This window comes from Bombina bombina, chromosome 4 (assembly GCF_027579735.1).
Source record: "Bombina bombina isolate aBomBom1 chromosome 4, aBomBom1.pri, whole genome shotgun sequence".
Lineage (NCBI taxonomy): Eukaryota > Metazoa > Chordata > Amphibia > Anura > Bombinatoridae > Bombina > Bombina bombina.
The window spans coordinates 506,554,531-506,576,464 of NC_069502.1; the positions used below are offsets into that span (position 1 = coordinate 506,554,531).

At 37.9% G+C, this 21,934-nt stretch overlaps 1 protein-coding gene across 1 annotated transcript in view; it reads left to right on the forward strand.

Moving 5' to 3' along the window:
- Nucleotides 1–21,934, forward strand: part of ADGRB3 (adhesion G protein-coupled receptor B3) — a 1,326,607-nt gene that overhangs the window by 773,779 nt on the left and 530,894 nt on the right. Inside the window, exon 15 of the mRNA XM_053710414.1 lies at nucleotides 16,493–16,595. Within this exon, the coding sequence (XP_053566389.1) occupies nucleotides 16,493–16,595 (103 nt within the window). The remainder of the gene's footprint in view (nucleotides 1–16,492; nucleotides 16,596–21,934) is intronic.

The window sequence follows — 21,934 nt, forward strand, 5'->3', positions numbered from 1 at the left end:
CCGCCACTATACTAAATTTATTAACCCCTAAACCTAAGTCTAACCCTAACCCTAACACCCCCTAACTGAAATATAATTAAAATAAATCTAAATAAAACCTACAATCATTACCTAAATTATTCCTATTTAAAATGAAATACTTACCTGTAAAATAAACCCTAAGCTAGCTACAATATAACTAATAGTTACATTGTATCTAGTTTAGGGTTTATTTTTATTTTACAGGCAAGTTTGTATTTAATTTAACTAGGTAGAATAGTTACTAAATAGTTATTAACTATTTAATAACTACCTAGCTAAAATAAATACAAATGTACCTGTAAAATAAAACCTAACCTAAGTTACACTAACACCTAACACTACACTACAATTAAATAACTTACCAAAATTAAATACAATTAAATAAATGAAATACAATTAGCTAAATTACAAAAAACAAACACTAAATTACAGAAAATAAAAAACAAATAACAAGATATTTAAACTGATTACACCTAATCTAAGAGCCCTATCAAAATAAGAAAAAAAAAAAAACAAAATAAAAAAAAAACCATAGCCTAAACTAATCAATAGCCCTTAAAAGGGCCTTTTGTGGGGCATTGCCCCCAAAAAATCAGCTCTTTTACCTGTAAAAAAAAATACAAACAACCCCGACAAAAAAAACCCACCACCCACACAACCAAACCCCCAAATAAAATCCTAACTAAAAAAATCTAAGCTCCCCATTTCCCTGAAAAGGACATTTTGATGGGCATTACCCTTAAAAGGGCATTTAACTCTATTGCTGCCCAAAGCCCTAACCTAAAAAAAACCCCACCCAATACACACTTAAAAAATCCTAACACTAACTCCCGAAGATTCACTTACCGGGAGAAGTCTTCATCCAAGCGGCAAGATGTCCTCAACGAAGCTGCTAGAAGTTGTCCTCCAGATGGGAAGAAGTGGTCCTCAAGACGGGCAGAAGTCTTCATCCAGACAGCATCTTCTATCTTCATCCATCCAGCGCGGAGCATCCTCTTCCAATGACATCTTCTTGCTGAATGTAGGTACCTTTAAATGACGTCATCCAAGATGGTGTCCCTTAGATTCCGATTGGCTGATAGAATTCTATCAGCCAATCAGAATTAAGGTTGAAAAAATCCTATTGACGGATGCAATCAGCCAATAGGATTGACCTTGCATTCTATTGGCTGTTCCAATGAGCCAATAGAATGTAAGCACAATCCTATTGGTTGATTGGATCAGCCAATAGGATTGAAGTTCAATCCTGTTGGCTGATTGCATCAGCAAATAGGATTTTTTCAACCTTAATTCCGATTGCCTGATAGAATTCTATCAGCCAATCGGAATATAAGGGACGCCATCTTGGATTACGTCATTTAAAGTTACCTTCATTCAGCAAGAAGCCGTCGTTGGAAGAGGATGCTCCGCGCCGGATGTCTTGAAGATGGAGCCGCTCCGCGTCGTATGGATGAAGATAGAAGATGCCGTCTGGATGACCACTTCTGCCCGTCTGGAGGACCACTTCTGCCAGCTTCATTGAGGACATCTTGTCGCTTAGATGAAGACTTCTCCCAGTAAGTGAATCTTCGGGAGTTAATGTTAGGATTTTTTAAGGGTGTATTGGGTGGGGGTTTTTTTAGGTTAGGGCTTTGGGCAGCAATAGAGTTAAATGCCCTTTTAAGGGTAATGCCCATCAAAATGCCCTTTTCAGGGAAATGGGGAGCTTAGGTTTTTTAGTTAGGATTTTATTTGGGGGTTTGGTTGTGTGGGTGGTGGTTTTTTTTGTCGGGGGTTGTTTGTATTTTTTTTCTACAGGTAAAGGTTTCTTTGGGGCAATGCCCCACAAAAGGCCCTTTTAAGGGCTATTGATAGTTTAGTTTAGTCTAGGGTTTTTTTTTACTTTTTTTTTTACAGGTAAAAGAGCTGATTTTTTGGGGGCAATGCCCCGCAAAAGGCCCTTTTAAGGGCTATTAATTAGTTTAGGCTAGGGTTTTTTTTTTATTTTGTTTTTTTTATTTCTTATTTTGATAGGGCTCTTAGATTAGGTGTAATCAGTTTAAATATTTAAGGGTGTATTGAGTGGGTTTTTTTTTTTTTAGGTTAGGGCTTTGGGCGCAATAGAGCTAAATGCCCTTTTAAGTGCAATGCCCATCAAAATGCCCTTTTCAGGGCAATGGGGAGCTTAGGTTTTTTTTTAGTTAGGGTTTTATTTGGGGGGTTGGTTGTGTGGCTGGTGGGTTTTAATGTTGGGGGGCTGTTTGTATTTTTTTTCTACAGGTAAAGGTTTCTTTGGGGCAATGCCCCACAAAAGGCCCTTTTAAGGGCTATTGATAGTTTAGTTTAGGCTAGGGTTTTTTTTTACTTGGGGGGGGGGGCTTTTTTATTTTGATAGGGCTCTTAGATTAGGTATAATTCGTTTAAATATCTTGCAATTTGTTGGGTTTTTTTCTGTAATTTAGTTGTGTTTTTTTTTTGTAATTTAGCTAATTGTATTTAATTTATTTAATTGTATTTAATTTAGGTAAGTTATTTAATTGTAGTGTAGTGTTAGGTGTTAGTGTAACTTATGTTAGGTTCTATTTTACAGGTCAATTTGAATTTATTTTAGCTAGGTAGTTATTAAATAGTTAATAACTATTTAGTGACTATTCTACCTAGTTAAAATAAATACAAACTTGCCTGTAAAATAAAAATAAACCCTAAGCTAGATACAATGTAACTATTAGTTATATTGTAGCTAGCTTAGGGTTTATTTTACAGGTAAGCATTTAGTTTTAAATAGGAATAATTTAGGTAATGATAGTAAGTTTTATTTAGATTTATTTTGATTATATTTAAGTTAGGGGGTGTTAGGGTTAGGGTTAGACTTAGGGTTAGGGGTTAATAACTTTAGTATAGTGGCAGCGACGTTGGGGACGGCAGATTAGGGGTTAATAAATGTAGGTAGGTGGCAGCGATGTTAGGGATGGCAGATTAGGGGGTTAATAATATTTAACTAATGTTTGCAAGGCGGGAGTGCGTCTGTTTAGTGGGTTAATATGTTTTTAATAGTGGCAGCGATGTCCGGAGCAGCAGATTAGGGGTTAAAAATTGTATTATAGTGTTTGCAATGTGGGAGGGCCTCAGTTTAGGGGTTAATAAAACTAATAACTAGTGACTTTAAAATGCTTTAGGAATCTTGGTGGTAGAGGGTGTACCGCTCACTTTTTGGCCTTCCAGGACAAACTTGTAATACTGGCGCTATGCAATTCCCATAGAAAAAAGACTATACGCAATTTACGTAAGTTGATTTGCGGTAAGGCGAAAAAAGTGTGCGGTACACCTATAACTGCAAGACTCGTAATACCAGCGGGCGTAAAAAAGCAGCGTTCGGACCTGATAACGCTGCTTTTTTTCTTTACCGCAAAACTCATAATCTAGTCGTATGTTTCTATTTATATAGGATATTGGGCACGTTTGCTCAATGACTTCATGAGCGCATAATCCAAACACATTCACAACAGTGCATTTTATAGTTCTTACACCAACATTAATCAATTTATAAATGAGTTTACACCTTTGTTAAGGGAGTTAAAAAATGTAGGAGCAAGAACTGTAAAACAGTCATTAACATGTTTAGAATTTGCTCTCACAAAGGCATGATCTCACGCAAAAGCCCATTTACCAAGAAGAATTTCCCTTTTAAAAAAACGTTCACTGATCATTCTTCCTTTATCATATGAAGACAGAAAGCTGATACAAATAAAATTAATAAGACAAATCAATTTAAATAAAATGCCCTAAGACTGCATGCTGTCTGCCAGTACTTAAGCAGATGGTGACCAGAACCTCCACTAGAAATGTTTTGGTCCCGTACTAAACCAGTTGTCGGACCCCTATATACCATACCACATCATACACACTCACACAGTGCCATACACACATCATGACACGTACATACTGTTAGAAGGATACCATAGGATAGTGGATTTGGATCTATGGGGCATATTTATCAAGCTCCGTAAGACCGCTGCTCCATAACCTGTCCGCCTGCTCTGAGGTGGCGGACAGAAATTGACAGAAATCAACCCAATCGAATACGATTGGGTTGACTGACACCCCCTGCTAGCGGCTGACTGGCCACGAATCTGCAGGGGGCACTATTGCACCAGCAGTTCACAAGAACTGCTGGTGCAATGATAAATGCAGAGAGCGTATGCAGCGGACATGATTCGCTATATTTTTTATGCTTTTATATGCTATTGTCATTGACACTAGTGTCTTTATTTGTTGTTTTAAGGATATGTTTTAATGTTTATTACATTTGTTTGGACATTCATATATTGCTCATACATATATATATATAGCCCAGTATTACCAGACTGCCGTAGGCACCAACTTCATTTTTTCTGTTTACAATTGTCCTGTCCTATTATATAAAAGGCCAAGTGTGTTTGTCCGAAGCTGTCATGCGCAGTAGAGACAGCACGAGACAACACACCTGGCCTTACCTGACAATCCATGCTGTTTGTGGCAAAAGTGGGAGTGGCCGGTGGGGGCATGGGCGGGGCACAGTCGGCACGACAGAGAGGGGAGAGTAATAGAAAGAGAGGGGGAGAGACAAAAAGAGATAGGAAAGAGCTAAAGAGAGGGGAAAGAGCTAAAGAGAGGGGAAAGAGCAGAAGAAAGGGGAAACAGCAGAAGAAAGGGGAAAGTGCAGAAGAGTGGGGGGAGAGAGAGCAAAAGAGAGGGGTGAGAGACAGAGCAAAAGAGAGGGGGGGAGAGAGGGGGAGAGATAGAGCAAAAGAGAGGGGTGAGAGAGAGAGCAAAAGAGAGGGGGGAGAGAGGGGGGAGAGAGAGAGCAAAAGAGAGGGGGGAGAGAGAGAGCTAAAGAGAGGGATGGAGAGAAAGAGCACAAGAGAGGGATGGAGAGAGAGAGCAAAAACAGCCAGACACATCCACACACAATCAAACACACATAGCCAGACACATGTACGCACACAGTCAGATATCCAAACACACACATAGTCAGACATACATGTACACACACATAGCCAGACACATGCACACACACAGTCAGATATCCACACACACACACACACACACATAGTCAGACATCCACCCACAATCAAACACACACATATAGTCATACATTCACACACACAGTGATATGTGATGTTGTTTTAAGTTATATGTTTTAATGGTTATTACATTTGTTTGGACATTCATATATTGCTCCTCTTTGCATTTTGTATCTTTTTTTTTTTTTTTTAACATCATTTTTATTGTTTTATACATAGTCAGCTACAGTCACAATTAACACCACACAGGGTGTATAAATGCACAAAAAATAAAAAAGAGAAGAAAAAAAAAAAAAAAAAAGACAATAAGGGGAAAAAGAAACTTATAACCCCGGCTCCAGCGGCTGAGGTTATAAACACAATATACATTGTCTTTAACGCAATTAAATATGACTAGAGTTCAACTAAAATATATTAGGCACAGAATCTCTGTAATCCAGTCTCTCAAACTTTTTTACTTCTTGTATGATCAGGTCTATGAAACCAAAAAAAAATATTGTGTTATATTGCACAGTTATTCTCGTAACTGGTCGGCTGAGCCCCGGCCGACCAGAACAGCACCGTAGCTAATTCATCAAAACACAAAATTTAAAACAACTAGACAAAACAAAACAAAACAAAACAGGACCAAACAAGATACGAAAAGAGAGAAGGGGAAAAAGAAAAAAAAAAAAAAACTAAAAAAAGACTTTCCTCTTCCGAGCCTTACCTCTCATCTCCAATACCCTCAATTAGGGAGTTCACCTCTAAGACATGCTTCCAAAACAGGAACAGAGTTTCTAAACGGGAATATATATTGTTTCTGTATATCTGTTGGTAAGCTTTGTAAAAAATTAATCCATTTATTAAGAAATCTTTTAATCTCCTGTTCTGAATCGATTGATGTATCATACTGTTCAAAAGTTAATTTTAGATGTAAATTGTTTAGAAATTGCACAAAACTTGGAGAACTCTTCGATTTCCAGGACGCAAAGATGGTGTTCCTGGCACACAAAACTGTAAAATTTATCAATATTTTATTCAGATTAGATACCAAGGGTGTCCTTTCAAGTAGCAAAATGATGTCATCTAATTTAAGATTAATCTTTTGCCTGAATATTTTTGAAAGCCAAAATGAAATTTTGGCCCAGAAGGAAGCAACCTTTGGGCAGCTCCAAATACAATGGATCAAGTTAGCCTTCGGGAAATTACATCTCCAGCAAGCATAACACTGATTTGTATTCCAGAGATTCAATGCGTGGGGCGTTACATATGTACGATTAATCAATTTTAGTTGCGACTCTCTCCAAGCTAAGCTTGCCAAGCCCTCAAAAGACTTTTGCTTATTGCATCAGTATCAATCCCTGGTATATCAAGTGACCATCTTTGTGCCAAGCAAGTAAGATGCTTCTCTCCTTCTTTTTGTATTAGCAGCTTATACCAGGTAGGAGATGGAATGCACACCAGCACGGAAGAGGGCGATCCCTGTATACAGACCCTCCCAACTCATATTATCAAAACTAGATTTCTTAGAATTCAAGTAGTGTCTCACTTGTAGATATCCAAAGAAATCTTTGTTATCGACTTGAAAATTAGTTTTAATACTTTCAAATGAGTGGAGATTTCCAGACTCTCGGTTAATACATTGATCGAAATAGGACAGGCCCCTAACCTGCCAGTTTTTAAAGATCTTGTTTATCCCCTCTGTAAATTCAGGATTGCCTATAATAGGTAGATATTTAGAGTAGCTATAATCAGTTTTTATAAGCTTACAAATCTTATGCCATGCGATAATAGGGTTTTTGAAAGTGCACATCCTTTTCAATATAGTAGGTAGTTTAGGTGTATTTAAATGTATAAGAGCTTTTAAAGAGAAAGGCCAAAAAAGGTCCTGTTCTAACTCTTTTATTTGAAAATGTCCTACATCCACTAGCCAATCTGGAATAATTTTAACCAAGCAAGCCCAGTTATATTTTTGGAGACAGGGAAAGCCAAATCCCGCCGAATCTCTCTCAAGAACGAGTTTATTTACAGATAGTTTGACTTTATCTTTCCCCCACAAAAAAAGCCTAAAAGCTTTATTCATTCTTTTGAGATCAGAAGATTTAATAAACAAAGGCATGTTCTGCATTATATATAGGAATTTAGGGAGAATAGTCATTTTAACTAGGTTTATTTTGCCTGCTAGTGTAAGCGGGAAATTAATCCATCTTGATAAGTCATTTTCCGATTTATTGATTAATCCTACAAAGTTTTCCTCGTACCATTTTTCTGGAGATCTATTAACATTAATCCCTAAATACCTCAAACTTTCCACTTCCTTAAATAAGCATTCACCTTTGTAGTTACCTGATTTTTGGACCCATAGTATTTCAGATTTTTGTAGGTTTACCTTATAACCTGAGAAAGTACTAAAACTATCAAGAATTTTCAAAAGTTTTGGAATATTTTCGTCTGCTTTACTGATAAACACCAATAAGTCATCCGCATAAAGGGATATTCTAAGCTCTTTGGAGCCTACTTTAATGCCTTGCATGTTATTCCTCAGCACTGATGCCAATGGTTCTATACATAGATTAAACAACAGTGGAGATAACGGACATCCTTGTCTCGTCCCTCTGTTCAATTTGAAACTTTCAGAGAGTAAACCATTTACCACCAGTGCCGAAAATGGATTATCGTATAATTTATAAATAAATTTGAGAAAATTACCTATTAGGCCAAAACGAGCTAGAGAACTAAAAAGGTGCTGCCATTCTATTGCGTCGAAAGCTTTTTCGGCATCTATGGCGATCACTGCCTTATCATCGCCTAAAAATGTGTTATCTTTAGCTTGAGCATTATAATAGTCCACAGTTAGGAGCAGTTTCCTTAAATTGGTAAAAGAGGACCTGCCCTTCATAAAACCTGTTTGGTCGCTATGTATTAAGGTCGGTAATAACTTCTGAAGTCTTGTTGTTATTATTGCTGTCAGTATCTTATAGTCAGAATTAAGCAGTGAGATTGGGCGATAAGCATCTAGAGATTCAGGGTCTTTACCTTTTTTGGGAATTAAAATGATTGTTGACTTAGTAAATTCTTTAGATGGACTTGCCCCTTTAATGTAAAAATAATTAAATAAATCAACCAGATGTGTTATAATATTATTATAAAGAATTTTATAATATTCATTCGGGAGTGCGTCAGGCCCTGCTGCTTTGTTGCACGCTAAATGATTAATTATTTTCTCAACTTCCTCCTGCAAAATTGGACTGTTTAGTTCTGTTAGCTCTTCCTCTCTTAGATTTGGTAGGTTACATAACTCCCAGAACTTTTTCTTATTATCCTCATTGCTTACGGAGGATGAGAAGATTTGCTTATAATGTTTTAGGAATTCAGTGCTAATATCATTAAGTTGGGTTAATCTTTTCTTATCACTTTTAATTGCAAAGATAGTTCTTGAGCCCTTAGTTGCTTTTACCAAATTAGAGAGGCATTTGCCCATTTTCCCCCCATATCTGTAGTATTTTGCCGATGTTTTAACAATTTCTGATGCAGCATTCTGCTGTAAAAAGATTTCCCTTTCCCTCTTTGCTTGCTGGTATGCACTCCAGCCTCCACTTGACAAATCCCTTAAATAGGTATTATATGCGTTAGCTAATTGATTAGTAAGTTGTGTATTGCGCTCATTATTCTTTTTTTTAAAGTATGCCTTCATTTCTCCCCGCAATACCGCTTTAGAGGCTTGCCATAAAATTTCAGGATTTTGTACTGAATTTTTATTAATCTGGATATATTGTTTCCATTTTTCATTTAGCCAGTTTTTGAATTTAGAATTGTTGATAAGATATTTTGGAAAGCTGAATGAGAGAAAAGATCTTTTTACCAGGTTAGTTTGCAGTTGTAATGTGATAGGGGCATGGTCTGACAAAATGATTGCAGAAATGACAGCCCTTGGTATCCTACCTGCTATTTTTTTATCTATTAAGAAGTAATCAATACGTGAAAAAGTTTTGTGGGTTTTAGATTCACATGTATATTCTTTTAGATCGGGATATTGCAATCTCCAGATGTCCACCAAGCTTAGCGTTTTTTTAAATTTTTTTAATATCTTTGTCTCAGCCTTATAACTTTTATTATTTTTTTTTGTTTCATACTATTAGTTCTATGTAAGCGATCCAGGGGGTATTGCGTAATTAAGTTTAGATCACCTGCGATAATCAGACCATCATCTAAATAATTTGTTAGCTTTTTTGTTAGATTCTTCCAGAATTCTTTGTCTCCATTATTTGGAGCGTAAATATTACAGAGCGTGTATTTATGGTTAGCTATAATTACCTGAACTATAATCATTCTACCCTCTTCATCTATATGCTTGTGTAGTATTTTGTAGTCTAAATTTTTATGAAACAGTATTGCTACTCCCCTCTTCCTTCTAGTGCCTGAGGAGGCCACTACTTCACCGACCCAACCTGATTTAAGTTTAATGGCTTCATTGGTTAAGAGATATGTTTCTTGTAAAAAAGCAATTTGCGCATTACATCCCTTTAAGTGCTTCAAAATGGCTTTTCGCTTAATAGGAGTTGTTATTCCGCGAACATTCCATGAAACCAAATTGATCACTTGATCACTCATATTTTATTTGTGTACTACACACAAAATAACCAACGGCCTTTCGCAAAAACTGGGAGGAAGCTAGGAAAAGGAAAGGGAAAAAGAGAGAGAAAAAAAAAAAAGGAACAAAAAGGGAGGAACAAACCCTCCTTTCAGATAAAAACTCTTTGAAACCCTTTCATTCTGGCTCTTTGGTATTGCCATTTCTTACATCAAGGGATTTACCTAAGAGTGGATATGTTTAATTCTTAATCAGTTATCACCAGTTAATCCTGGATATTATCCAGAAAGGAATTGACTTCCGCCCTGTTAGACAAAACATACCATGCTCCAGACTTCAGTACTTTAATCTTGGTTGGGTATAATAGAAAAGCATTAAAACCTTTCTCTATTAGTTTAGAACAAAACGGAGCCATTTCCTTTCTGCGATTAGAAGTCTCACTTGAGTAATCTTGAAATAAAAAGATTTTTTTATCGTTTACAAGAACTGTGGCTTTCTTCTTCCTATAATAACTCATGATAGCAACTTTGTCTTGGAAGTGCGAGAATTTCACAATTATGGATCTATTTATTATAGTACCATCAGGTCTTTTTTTTCAGGTCCTATTCTATGGATTCTTTCAATCATTATTTTGGCTCGGCTAATAGGCATCTCCAATAGGTTTGGTAAAATTTCATCCATAAAATTATTAAGATCAGCAAATTCTTGGGTTTCAGGAACACCTACTATTCTCAAGTTATTGCGTCTGGAACGGTCTTCTAGATCGTCCAGTCTATCTTGTAATTTTTTAATTGTCAGATCATAGTGTTTAGAATCTTGCTCTTGTGAGTTCAGTCTATCTTCAATTTCAGAGATTCTAGCCTCTGCTTCATCTAACCTATTATTGAACTGCCTTACTTCCATTGACAGAGCTGCTACATCTTGTCTAATCAACTCTAAATGTAGTAACATAGATAGTGAGAATTGCTCTACCAGTTGTTGGACGTCTAAGTTTGTCTGAAGACTAGCGGGTTCCTCTGTTATGCTATCTTGGGATAATGAAGTGTGGGTTTTAACTTTGTGTTTATCTTTTTTGGGTGGCATCGTGGGCGATTTATTTTTAGCTATGTGTACGAATTTCTCCATATAAAGTGAAAAAAGAAAAAAAAAGAGGAAAAAGTGAAGAGTGAGTGAAGAATGAGGTAAGGTGAAAAAAAAATTCCAAAAGATTATAGGTGAGGTATAGGTTCTAGTGTTTTACTGAGAGAGAGGAAGTGAAATGTGAAATGCAAAAAAAAAAAGAAGATCCACAAGTGGAAATTAGTGCAAATAAGTGGATGTGTATACAGGGGTGGTGTGAGCTCTATGAACTTATGCTAACAGAGAGAATTCCACCTTTAGGCCAGAGTATTAGTGTACAAGCTTGACAGTTCACTTCTAATATAGACCCCAGAAAGTTAGCTAGACTCCTTGTCTCAGGAGGATCTTAATTAGTATAATCACCCAACTGGAGACCTTGACAATCAAAAAACAGTACGTTTAGTAGGCTAAGTTACTACGTAGCTAATATTTGAACAAGGAATTAGCACTTTTGGGGAAACTTACTTTACAAATATCTATGTTCCCAAATTATATAGCCAAAACCTTGTACCAAAAGCACAGATCAACTAGACAGTTTTTTTCTTGATTTTACATTTCTAACACATGGTCAGTTATGTTATCTAAGACAACCTGACATTATTCTAATAAATACAGGATGAAATAAATCTGTGTCTACCTGTCTACCTGTCACAGTGTGAATATATTTCTTCAACCTGGAAAATAACCTTTAGTGTACTTACTAAATTACATAAAAAAAAAAAATAGGAGAAAAAAAAAAAGAAAAGAAAAATCTATATTTGATTGACCAGCAGCAAGATTTTCTATCTGGCAATAGGCCTTTGCTTCACATAGAATATTTTCCAATGATATAGGCAGATATATATGACAATAAGATTTTAGAAAAAAGCATTACATTTCAGCTAACAGTTAATACATTTTAGTCATTGCATCAACATGTGGGAACACCAAGAAGGGATAAGTCACTGCTTTAAGCACCCATCTGTCCAGAACACAGTCCTTCCTTCCCCCTTTCTTCTCTTAAGTCAAACACGAACTTTCTGGTTTAAGGCTAGCTTCACTGGGGACAATCACCCTAAGGGGGGACTTAAGTCTGCACCGCTTCCTAGCTTTCTGAACCAGGTCAGTAGCCTTTAATATGCGGCTATTAGGTTTCACCCTCCTTCTCTAGGGCCCAGACTGGATTAGCCTTTTATACCATTCAGGAAAAGGAGCATAGATACCCACTTCTGTTATTGCAGTATACCAAATGGGGGGAAGGATATAAGCTTTATCTAAATTGCTGTTAAAGCTCAATCCGGCAAAGTCCTAATTATCTTCACTGGGATATGTGGGCTTGGGAGGGAGGACTTGGTAGTTACACAGTTAATCTGTTTCCAGTTTGTATGACTATTGAATGGCAAGATTTGATCTTCTCATTTCTTATTATTCCCCCTTTCTGACAATTTTCTGAGGGGACTTAGACAGGTTTCACCTACCCTCTTACACACCCAGACTTATACTCCAAAACACATAATTTTTAGGACTATTAACTTTGTGCATTTAAAAAAAAAAAAAAAAAAAAAAGTTATTCTTCACAATACGGTTTTGCTGATAAGAAAAAGATCTCCACAATGCTTTTAGCCTTCCTGGCCCCACTCCTGTGCTATAACACACTGGCAGCCACTATTTACCAAAGGGTCAGAAATAAGTTTTTAAGGCAACGGTCCTGTTTAACAGATAGAAACAAGCAGTCCTTGGCCAGGGGACTTAATCAGGGCCAACATAGAGTTACCGGATCCAGCACATGGCAGTGTGCTTTGGACGACCCTTTGCCGCTTCTCCACTCCTCTCTGCCGCGGTCTATCTCCGGCGGAACCAGGCCGCCACGAGCTATGTCGTCCTCGCCAGGCTGAGGTGCAAGGTGAGCCGGTCAGAGATGCTTGCGCTGTCACAGCGCTGAAAACTTCTGCCCACTGGGTACTCCTCCTGCCGTCTAGAGGATAGCCTAGTGGGCTGCTGGAACATACAAGCTGGCTGTGGTACACTCCCGGAGGCTCGAGGCCTGCAAGCCATGCTCACTGTTCACACACGTCAGCTGCGTGCGTCAGGGCTGCTGACGTCAGATCCCGGCTCAACATCACCGCATTTTGTATCTTAATAGTTTTAGAGACATATATATATAGCCCAGTATTACCAGACTGCCGTAGGCACCACCTTCATTTTTTCTGTTTACAATTGTCCTATCCTATTATATAAAAGGCCAAGTGTGTTTGTCTGCAGGTGTCATGCGCAGTAGAGACAGCACGAGATAACACACCTGGCCTTACCTGACAATCCATGCTGTTTGTGGCAAAAGTGGGCGTGGCCGGGGGGAGCGTGGGTGGGCGTGGCGGGGTGTGTGGCCGGACACAGTCAGCACGACAGAGAGAGGAGAGAAATAGAAAGAGAGGGGGGAGACAAAAAGATATAGGAAAGAGCTAAAGAGAGGGGAAAGAGCCAAAGAGAGGGGGAAGAGCAGAAGAGAGGGGAAAGTGCAGAAGAGAGGGGGGAGATAGAGCAAAAGAGAGGGGAGAGAGACAGAGCAAAAGAGAGGGGGGAGACAGGGGGGATAGAGAGAGCAAAAGAGAGGGGTAGAGAGGGGGGAGAGAGAGCAAAAGAGAGGGAGGAGAGAGAGCAAAAGATAGGGATGGAGAGAAAGAGCAAACGAGAGGGATGGAGAGAAAGAGCAAAAGAGAGGGATGGAGAGAGAGAGAGCAAAAAAAAAGGAAAGAGAGACAGAGCAAAAGAGAGGGGGGAGAGAGAGCACAAAAGAAAGGGGGAGAGAGAGCACAAAAGAGGGGGGGAGAGAGAGAGCGCAAAAGAGAGGGGAAGAGAGAGTGCAAAAGAGGGGGAGAGAGAGCGCAAAAGAGAGGGGGAGAGAGAGCACAAAAGAGAGGGGGAGAGAGAGAGAGCAAAAGAGGGAGAGAGAGAGTGCAAAAGAGAGGGGGAGAGAGCGCAAAAGAGAGGGGGAGAGAGAGCGTGCAAAAGAGGGGGGAGAGAGCGCAAAAGAGAGAGAACGCAAAAGAGAGGGGGGAGAGAGAGTATAAAAGAGATGGGGAGAGAGAGCGCAAATTAGAGGGGGAGAGAGAGTAAAAGAGAGGGGGGAGGAAAGCAAAAGAGAGGGGGGAGAGAAAGCAAAAGAGAGGGGGGAGAGGGAGCAAAAGAGAGGAAGGAGAGAAAAAAAGAGAGGTGGAGCGAGAGAGAGAGCAAAAGAGAGGGGGGGAGAGAGAGAGCAAAAGAGAGGTGGAGTGAGAGAGAGCGCAAAAGAGAGGGGGAGAAAGCACATAAGAGAGGGGTAGAGAGCACAAAAGAGAGGGGGAGAGAGCACAAAAGAGAGGGGGAGAGAGCACAAAAGAGAGGTGGAGATAGAGAGAGCAGGGGGTGGGACCGCTGTACTCCAAAAAAAGGCCTGTGTGAACGGGCTTTAGGACTAGTATGTTATATTTTGGTGAGAATTGCAACCAGTAAGGTAGACCATTTCTGTTTATACACGGCCAGTTAATTTCATACTTTTCTCCCTATATGACACCTACATACACCATGCCTCTTACAGACAAATACACACACCATGCCACCCATACATACATCATGCCACACACAAACAAATTGCTTGCTACTTTAAACTGAAGTCCGACCTATTCATTCCACATTGGGCATCAGTTATGAGCTTATCCACATTAGGCAAAGAAAAATATGATTTACATGGGAAAATGCTATTTTTAAAAACATAATATATTCACCCAATTTGTTAAAAAATATCACATAGGGCACTACTACTGCACACATGCATAGTCAGACATACACACACATACAGCCAGACACATCCACACACAATCAAACACACATAGCCAGACACATGTACGCACATAGTCAGACATACATGTACACACACATAGCCAGACACATGCACACACACAGTCAGATATCCACACACACACATAGTCAGACATCCACCCACAATCAAGCACACACATATAGTCATACATTCACACACACAGTCAGACACAAACACACAATCACATACACATAGTCAGACTTACACACACAATCACACACACAGTCAGACATATACACACAGTCAGACATACACACACAATCGCACACACATAGATATACACACAATCACACACACAGACTGACACAAACACAAAATCACACACACAGACATACACACACATAGACACACACAATTACACATACATAGTCAGGCATATAATCACACACACCTAGTCAGACATTCACACAGACATACTTACACACACATAGTAAGATATACCCACATCAGAAATACTCACACATACATAGTCAGAAATACACACACACCTAATCACACACAGACATACACAATCACACACACACAATCACACACATAGTCAGACATACTCTCACACACACACTATCAGGCATACTCACACACACAGAGACACACACAATCAGACATACTCACACACACAATCACACAAACATAGCCAGACATGCATACACACACAATCACACACACATAGCCAGACATGCATACACACACAGTCAGACATACACAGACACAATCACACACACATAGTCAGACATACACATACAAACACACACACACACACACACACACATATAGTCAGACACACACACACACATATAGTCAGACATACACACACAATCACACACACATAGCCAGACATGCATACAAACACACATATAGTCAGATATACACACACAATCACACACACATAGCCAGACATGCATACACAGTTAATCACACACTTAGTTAGGTACACACAAACACAGTCAGACACACACATTTGTATTCTGCTTGAATGCATGCATTGCTGTAATAAACCACACATGGAAACTTTAGTTTTATCAGGAACAGCATTGTGCATTTATTGATAGCTTCAAAAGCAGACATTTCATCCACTCAAGCAGAACAAACCTAACATGGCTCCTGTAAGCCTCAACACCCAATTTGGCAAGTCATTAAAGATACAGGGATGGGCAATAACAGTGAGCGGTGTAAGACCTCTGTTCTCTGCCTGCTCACAAATGGGTTAATAAAAGAATCAGAAAAGGCTAAAAGCTGTAGAGAAGTAAATTGATAATGAATGGAACTCTGAAAAAGTTATACGGCTGTGGGAGTTAAAGGGACATGAAACCCAAATTTTTTCTTTCATGGTTTAGAAAGAGCATGCAATTTTAAACAACTTTCTAATTTACTTCTATTATCTATTTTGTTTTATTTTCTTGATATGCTTTGCTGAAAAGCATATCTAGATAGGCTCAGTAACTGCGGATTAGTTGCTGCACATAGATGCCTCGTGTGATTGGCTCACCCATGTGCATTGCTATTCCTTCAACAAAGGATATCTAAAAAAATGAAGCAAAATTTATAATAGAAGTAAACCGGAATGTTGTTTAAAATTGTATTGTCTATCTGAATCATCAAAGAAAAAATTTGGGTTTAGTGTCCCTTTAACCAAAAGTGTGCTTTTGTGATCTCGTCAAAATGAAAAGTGACCTTTTAGGCCCCAAAACAGTCAAAAACTCACCAGCTAATAAATTGTGATTGACCCCAACATTGTTAAGACATCTGCAATGTTATTATTTCCTGATGAAAAACTACATTATGATCAGACACAATTGTAAACTTGTAGCATTCAAATTAGTATGTGTGCAAAATATAGTTCAACAGAATCAACTTTAATCTTATTTTTTACTGACAACTAATTTTATTTCTTTTTCTTTTTAGAAATTTCACTGTTGTTAATTCTAAGATCATTGTGGTAACAATCTATCCAGAGCCTAAAGCTACTGATTCTTTGGTGGAGATTGAACTTGCTCATTTGAACAATGTGAGTACTCAATAGTGTTTATTTCACCTAAACAAGGTTTGAAGCTAATTGTATTTAGCAATCATATTATTAAAGGCAGGGCATGATGGATTAGTAAATAACTTTGCCAGCCTAGTGTCTTATCACAGGAAAAGGTGCCAATTAAAAATAATTACATTGTTTGATTGGTTTGTTCAGTTGAGGGCAAACTTTAGTAACTTTCTTCTTATATGTTCTCTGATATGTAAACAATTGATACTTTAACTACCAATAGGTATATTTGACATTCATCTTCAATATGTAATATTTAAAATAATCAAATGATTATTATTACCCATTATTTATATTGTCAGACAGAAAAAGCATATTACCTCCCAATCTATTTATTCTTTTCCTGAATTCTCTCATGCAAAATGTTCCAAATCATAAAAGTTTCATTTTGATTTCCTTGTCCCTTTAATTGATTTCAGGTGTTTTTCCTGCATTGCTGCTGCTACGTTCTGAATAAATGTATATGTTGTGCTGTACGCAAGCAACACATTGTGTTTTACCTAGGAGTTCCATAAAAGTGACAGAAATCTCACCTTTAATTTGTTTTTATAGTCCAAAAAATTACTTTGAAGTTTAAGCAAACATAATGTTAGTTTTTAGTGTCTATATAAAATCACAGATATGTTTTCTAAATTATTCCTTCTACTGTGATAGTAAAAATGATATGCAGTTTAAGTACTCCCAGAAATGTATGCACATGGACACATTCCTTTGCTTAATAGGTTTTTTTTTTATTTTAAATTTCTTAGATGACATTCTTAAACAACTACTGTAGGATTTCTGGATTTAAGATATTTAAGGCATAAACAACTGTATTAATGTTTGAAATGATCTCTGCATTTTATGTCAGTAGCAGTCAAAAAGCAGTTTTGAGGTTGTAAAGTGCAAACAGTATTATATTCGTAAGAGTTATTTGTTATTTTGTGCTGAACTAAAAAGCTGTATTTATAATGAACATATTAAAAAGAGGAGAATTACAAGAAAACTGAGAATCAATGGCAGCAAAATAATGTCCATGTTAGTAACTAGATCTGTTTATACAGTGTTTGTAAAATGGCTGATAATATGGATAGCTAGGAATCCATTGTTGTTAGACTCCAAACCACTTTAGTTTTTGAATAAATTAGTATTAAAGGGACATTAAACACTTTGAGATGGTAATATAAAATGATAAATAAAACAACTCTGCGATATACTTTCATTATTTATTTTGTCCTCTTTTCCTGTAATTCCATTCTGAAATTGTGAGCTTTTCAGTTCCTGTTAGAAATGGAAGTGCAGAACACTGTTAAATCCAGCACAACCATTGGCTGCACACTCTAGTGACTTATTTATAACTGACCCTAATTGGCCACAGCAGAGAAGGTAACACAAGTTACAACATGGCAGCTCCCAGTGTTTTATAGACACTAAAACTTTACACTTATTTTGTCACTTTTTAAACAACTAATGAAACTTTAAAAAATACATCTACATGTTACTCATGGACTAATTTTTTCTTTGAATGCATCATTCTATCTAGCATGTATTTAGTGTTTAATGTCCCTTTAAAGCTGCACTATTTATCATTTGAGTGTCAGTTGCTTTCAGTACCAGATTGTACAGTGCAATATTACACTTTTGAATTAAAAAAACAAACAAAAACCAAACTTGTTTGCAAATGTGATTTTCTATCTGCTTTAGCAGACACTAAATTTAATACCATGTACACAGCAGGAAAGAATATGTATTAAATAGGTATCTGTACATGCATTTGCATACACTACTGAACATTAAAAATGTACATTCATGAAAAACATGTCTTGCGTATATTAGGAAAACTGTGAAATTTGCTGGTACAAGGTTATTAACTGTTTATGTAAATGTATGCATGTTTTCCTCTTTCCTTGAAATATATCTGTTTAGCACATCAATTGACCTTTTCACGCTTCATTTTGCTTTTCCCTTTTATACTTCTACTGTAGATTTTATGCTTTTTAGTTAAGGGAATAAACTGAAAAAGTCATAAGAAGTTAACCACAATCATGCCGTATAAAAGTATTGCTTAAAGGGCCATAAAGCTGCAATAAGATAATGTTGTAATATGTTTCAGCATTTTCCTATTGCATTGCTACTTGCTTATACTTTTGTGCATACTAGACATGAATTTGGACAAATGCATTAAAAAACAAAACTGATTTTGCTGTATTCTTTGGGCTAGATTTATTAATTTGTGGATGGACAGGGTTCAGATGTTGTGAACCTGTCGGCATTTTATTGCAAATTGTGGGGTGCATTTGTTCCCCATATTTACTATTTTAATTACTGCTCGTGCAATGCTTCCCCCCTGCCCTCACACAAGAAATTGTGCATGAGAGCAGAGCTTGTCAATCACCCCAGTCGAATGAGAGTTGGCAGAAAGGGTTTATGAAGCAGTGACTTAAAGGGACATGAAACCCAATTTTTCTTTTTTTTATGATTCAGATAGAGAATACAATTTTAAACAACATTCCAATTTATTTCTATTATCTAATTTTCTTCATTCGTTAGATATCCTTTGTTGAAGAAATAGCAATGCATATGGGTGAGCCAATCACATGAGACATCTATGTGCAACCACCAATCAGCAGCTACAGTACTTAGCCTATTTAGATATGCTAATCAACAAAGCATACCAAGAGAAGAAAGCAAATAGATAATAGAAGTAAATTGGAAAGTTGCTTAAAATTGCATGTTCTTTCTAAATCACAAAAGAAAACATTTGGGTTTCATGTCTCTTTAATCCACTGCTTCATAAATATATGTAACTGACCAGCACTTTCATAACATCATAAATCTTTCCCAAAAATGCATATATTTTAAAACTCAAAAGAACATAAATTTTAACATATAAACAAAGGAACAAATGATGGTGCAGCAAAAACTTAAATTATGCTTACCTGATAATTTTATTTTCTTCTGACGGGAAGAGTCCACAGCAGCATTAATTACTTTTGGGAATTCAGAACCTGGCCACCAGGAGGAGGCAAAGACACCCCAACCAAAGGTTTAAATACCTCCCCCACTTCCCTCAACCTCCAGTCATTTTGCCAAGGGAACAAGGAACAGTAGGAGAAATTTCAGGGTGAAAAAAGGTGCCAAAATAATAAAAAACTAAAATACGGCCACCCCATAGATAAACACGGGCAGGGAGCTGTGGACTCTTCTTGTCAGAAGAAAAGAAAATTATTAGGTAAGCATAATTTAAGTTTTTCTTCTTAAACAGGAAGAGTCCACAGCTGCATTCATTACTTTTGGGAAAACAATACCCAAACTATAGAGGACACTGAATGCAAACAAAGGGCGAGAACAGAAGGCGGCCCCTTCGAAGGACACCACAGCCTGAAATTACCCAACACCTGATAAAAAACTGTAACACTTAGAAACAAGGGGTTAAAACCTGAAAGGACCAAGTAACTGCCCATCAGTTAGACACCTGCAAGACTGTCCTAGAGACTACTCAGAATCTCTAGAACTCATTGAGCACAAAAAAAACCCTGAAGGGCCAAGTCCTGCAAGCTTTCTGATCGCACAGAACTAATGCCCGACCCGAAGGAAGAGAACCTACGCCTACCCGTGAAGGGGAAAGCGGAGGACCCATAAGGTATCCAAATGTCATGCTCTTCAAGGGAGCAGGTTCAGGTGTTTTGAAGCTGTTGTGCAGAGGTGTCAGGTTCTGGGGTTAAAGTTGTGTTTTGTCTGCATGTGTTTTTTTTTTTTTGACATAATTAAACTGGTACAAGGGTTTTAGAAAATAAAGGTGAAGGTTTTATTGATAGGTTAATTAGCATTGTAGAGACATGCAAACTAGATAAAAGCCAAAGTCTCTGTGCAGACAATAATACAAAGTAACTTGGTTCAGAAAGTCTTAAAGAAGGCAAACATGTAAATAAACTGTAGACAAGAAACTTGGCAATAGCAGGCAGGATATGTAGATATGATATAGACCAAAACTTGGCAGTAACAGGCATGATATGAAGAGATGCTGTAATCAGGTAACTTTGTAATAACAGACAGGATACTTGCATAGGCTGTAAACTGGTAACTTTGTAGTAAGACACAGGAATGCAGATCTTTTAATAACAGGCAGGATACTTGCATAGACTGCAGACTGGATCTCTGTAGTAACAGACAGGAATGCAGATCTTTGTAATAACAGGCAGGATACTTCATAGATTGCAGACTGGAACTCTGTAGTAACAGACAGGAATGCAGTTCTTTGTAATAACAGACATGCTACTTGCATAGGCTGTAGACTGGTAACTTTGTGGTAACAGACATGAATGCAGATCTTTGTAATAACAGGCAGGATAATTGCATAGGCTGTAGACTGGTAACTTTGTAGTAACAGATAGGAATGCAGATCTTTGTACTAACAGGCAGGATACTTGCATAGACTGCAGACTAGTAACTTTGTAATAAGACACAGGAATGCAGATCTTTGTAATAACAGGCAGGATACTTGCATAGACTGCAGAATGGAACTCTGTAGTAACAGGTAACAAGCAAGCAAATGTACCTGAGGCAGTCCTTAGGAAATATCAGATAATTAGCCAAGGTGTCGAAACACAGTGCCAATGGATAATCCAGAAGAGTAGTCTCAAAATGAAGCAGAAATCAGGCACCAGGAAATCCAACAAATCTGTATTCAAACAGGAATCTGGACCAGAGGCTCTGTCAGAGTGCAATACTCAATGTCAAGGCCCAGAACTGAAAGCAAACCTGCCTAATATAGCAGGCTGCTGATTATATTATTTATTACAGCTGGTAGGCAGGTGGAGCCAGAGAGCCAAAGTTGCAGCAAACAGAAAACCTATATTCTCAGCCTGTGACCAAGCCATCTGGTGGTGAAGAGGTAAGTCAGCAGGCTGGGAAAGAACAGCTGCAGAAATAGAAACATGTCCCAGGTTCAATTCTAGGCTGGATCAAGAGACAATAGGACCACCAACTATGGTAACAAACCTCATAATGACTGAAGCCTACCTAGACCTGCTTCAACTGGAAGGACAGGGTCAAGACTCCACAGAGCAGTCAGATCCATGACCCCAACTCTGAGGAAACGGACCCAGTCCAAAAGTATTGACAACGTCTGAAAACAAAGAATACAAATTCTTCAAACCACACCTCAGAAGAAAAAGGAGGGGCCTAAAACGGAATAGCCTCATGGGGGAAAAACTCTGACCATTATTTAAATCTTGCTTGCTACCACAAGCCATGACAGAACACTACATGCTTGGGTTCCCGGACCCCTACACAGCTCCCTCCTAAGAGGGACCACTCTCAAATCAGGG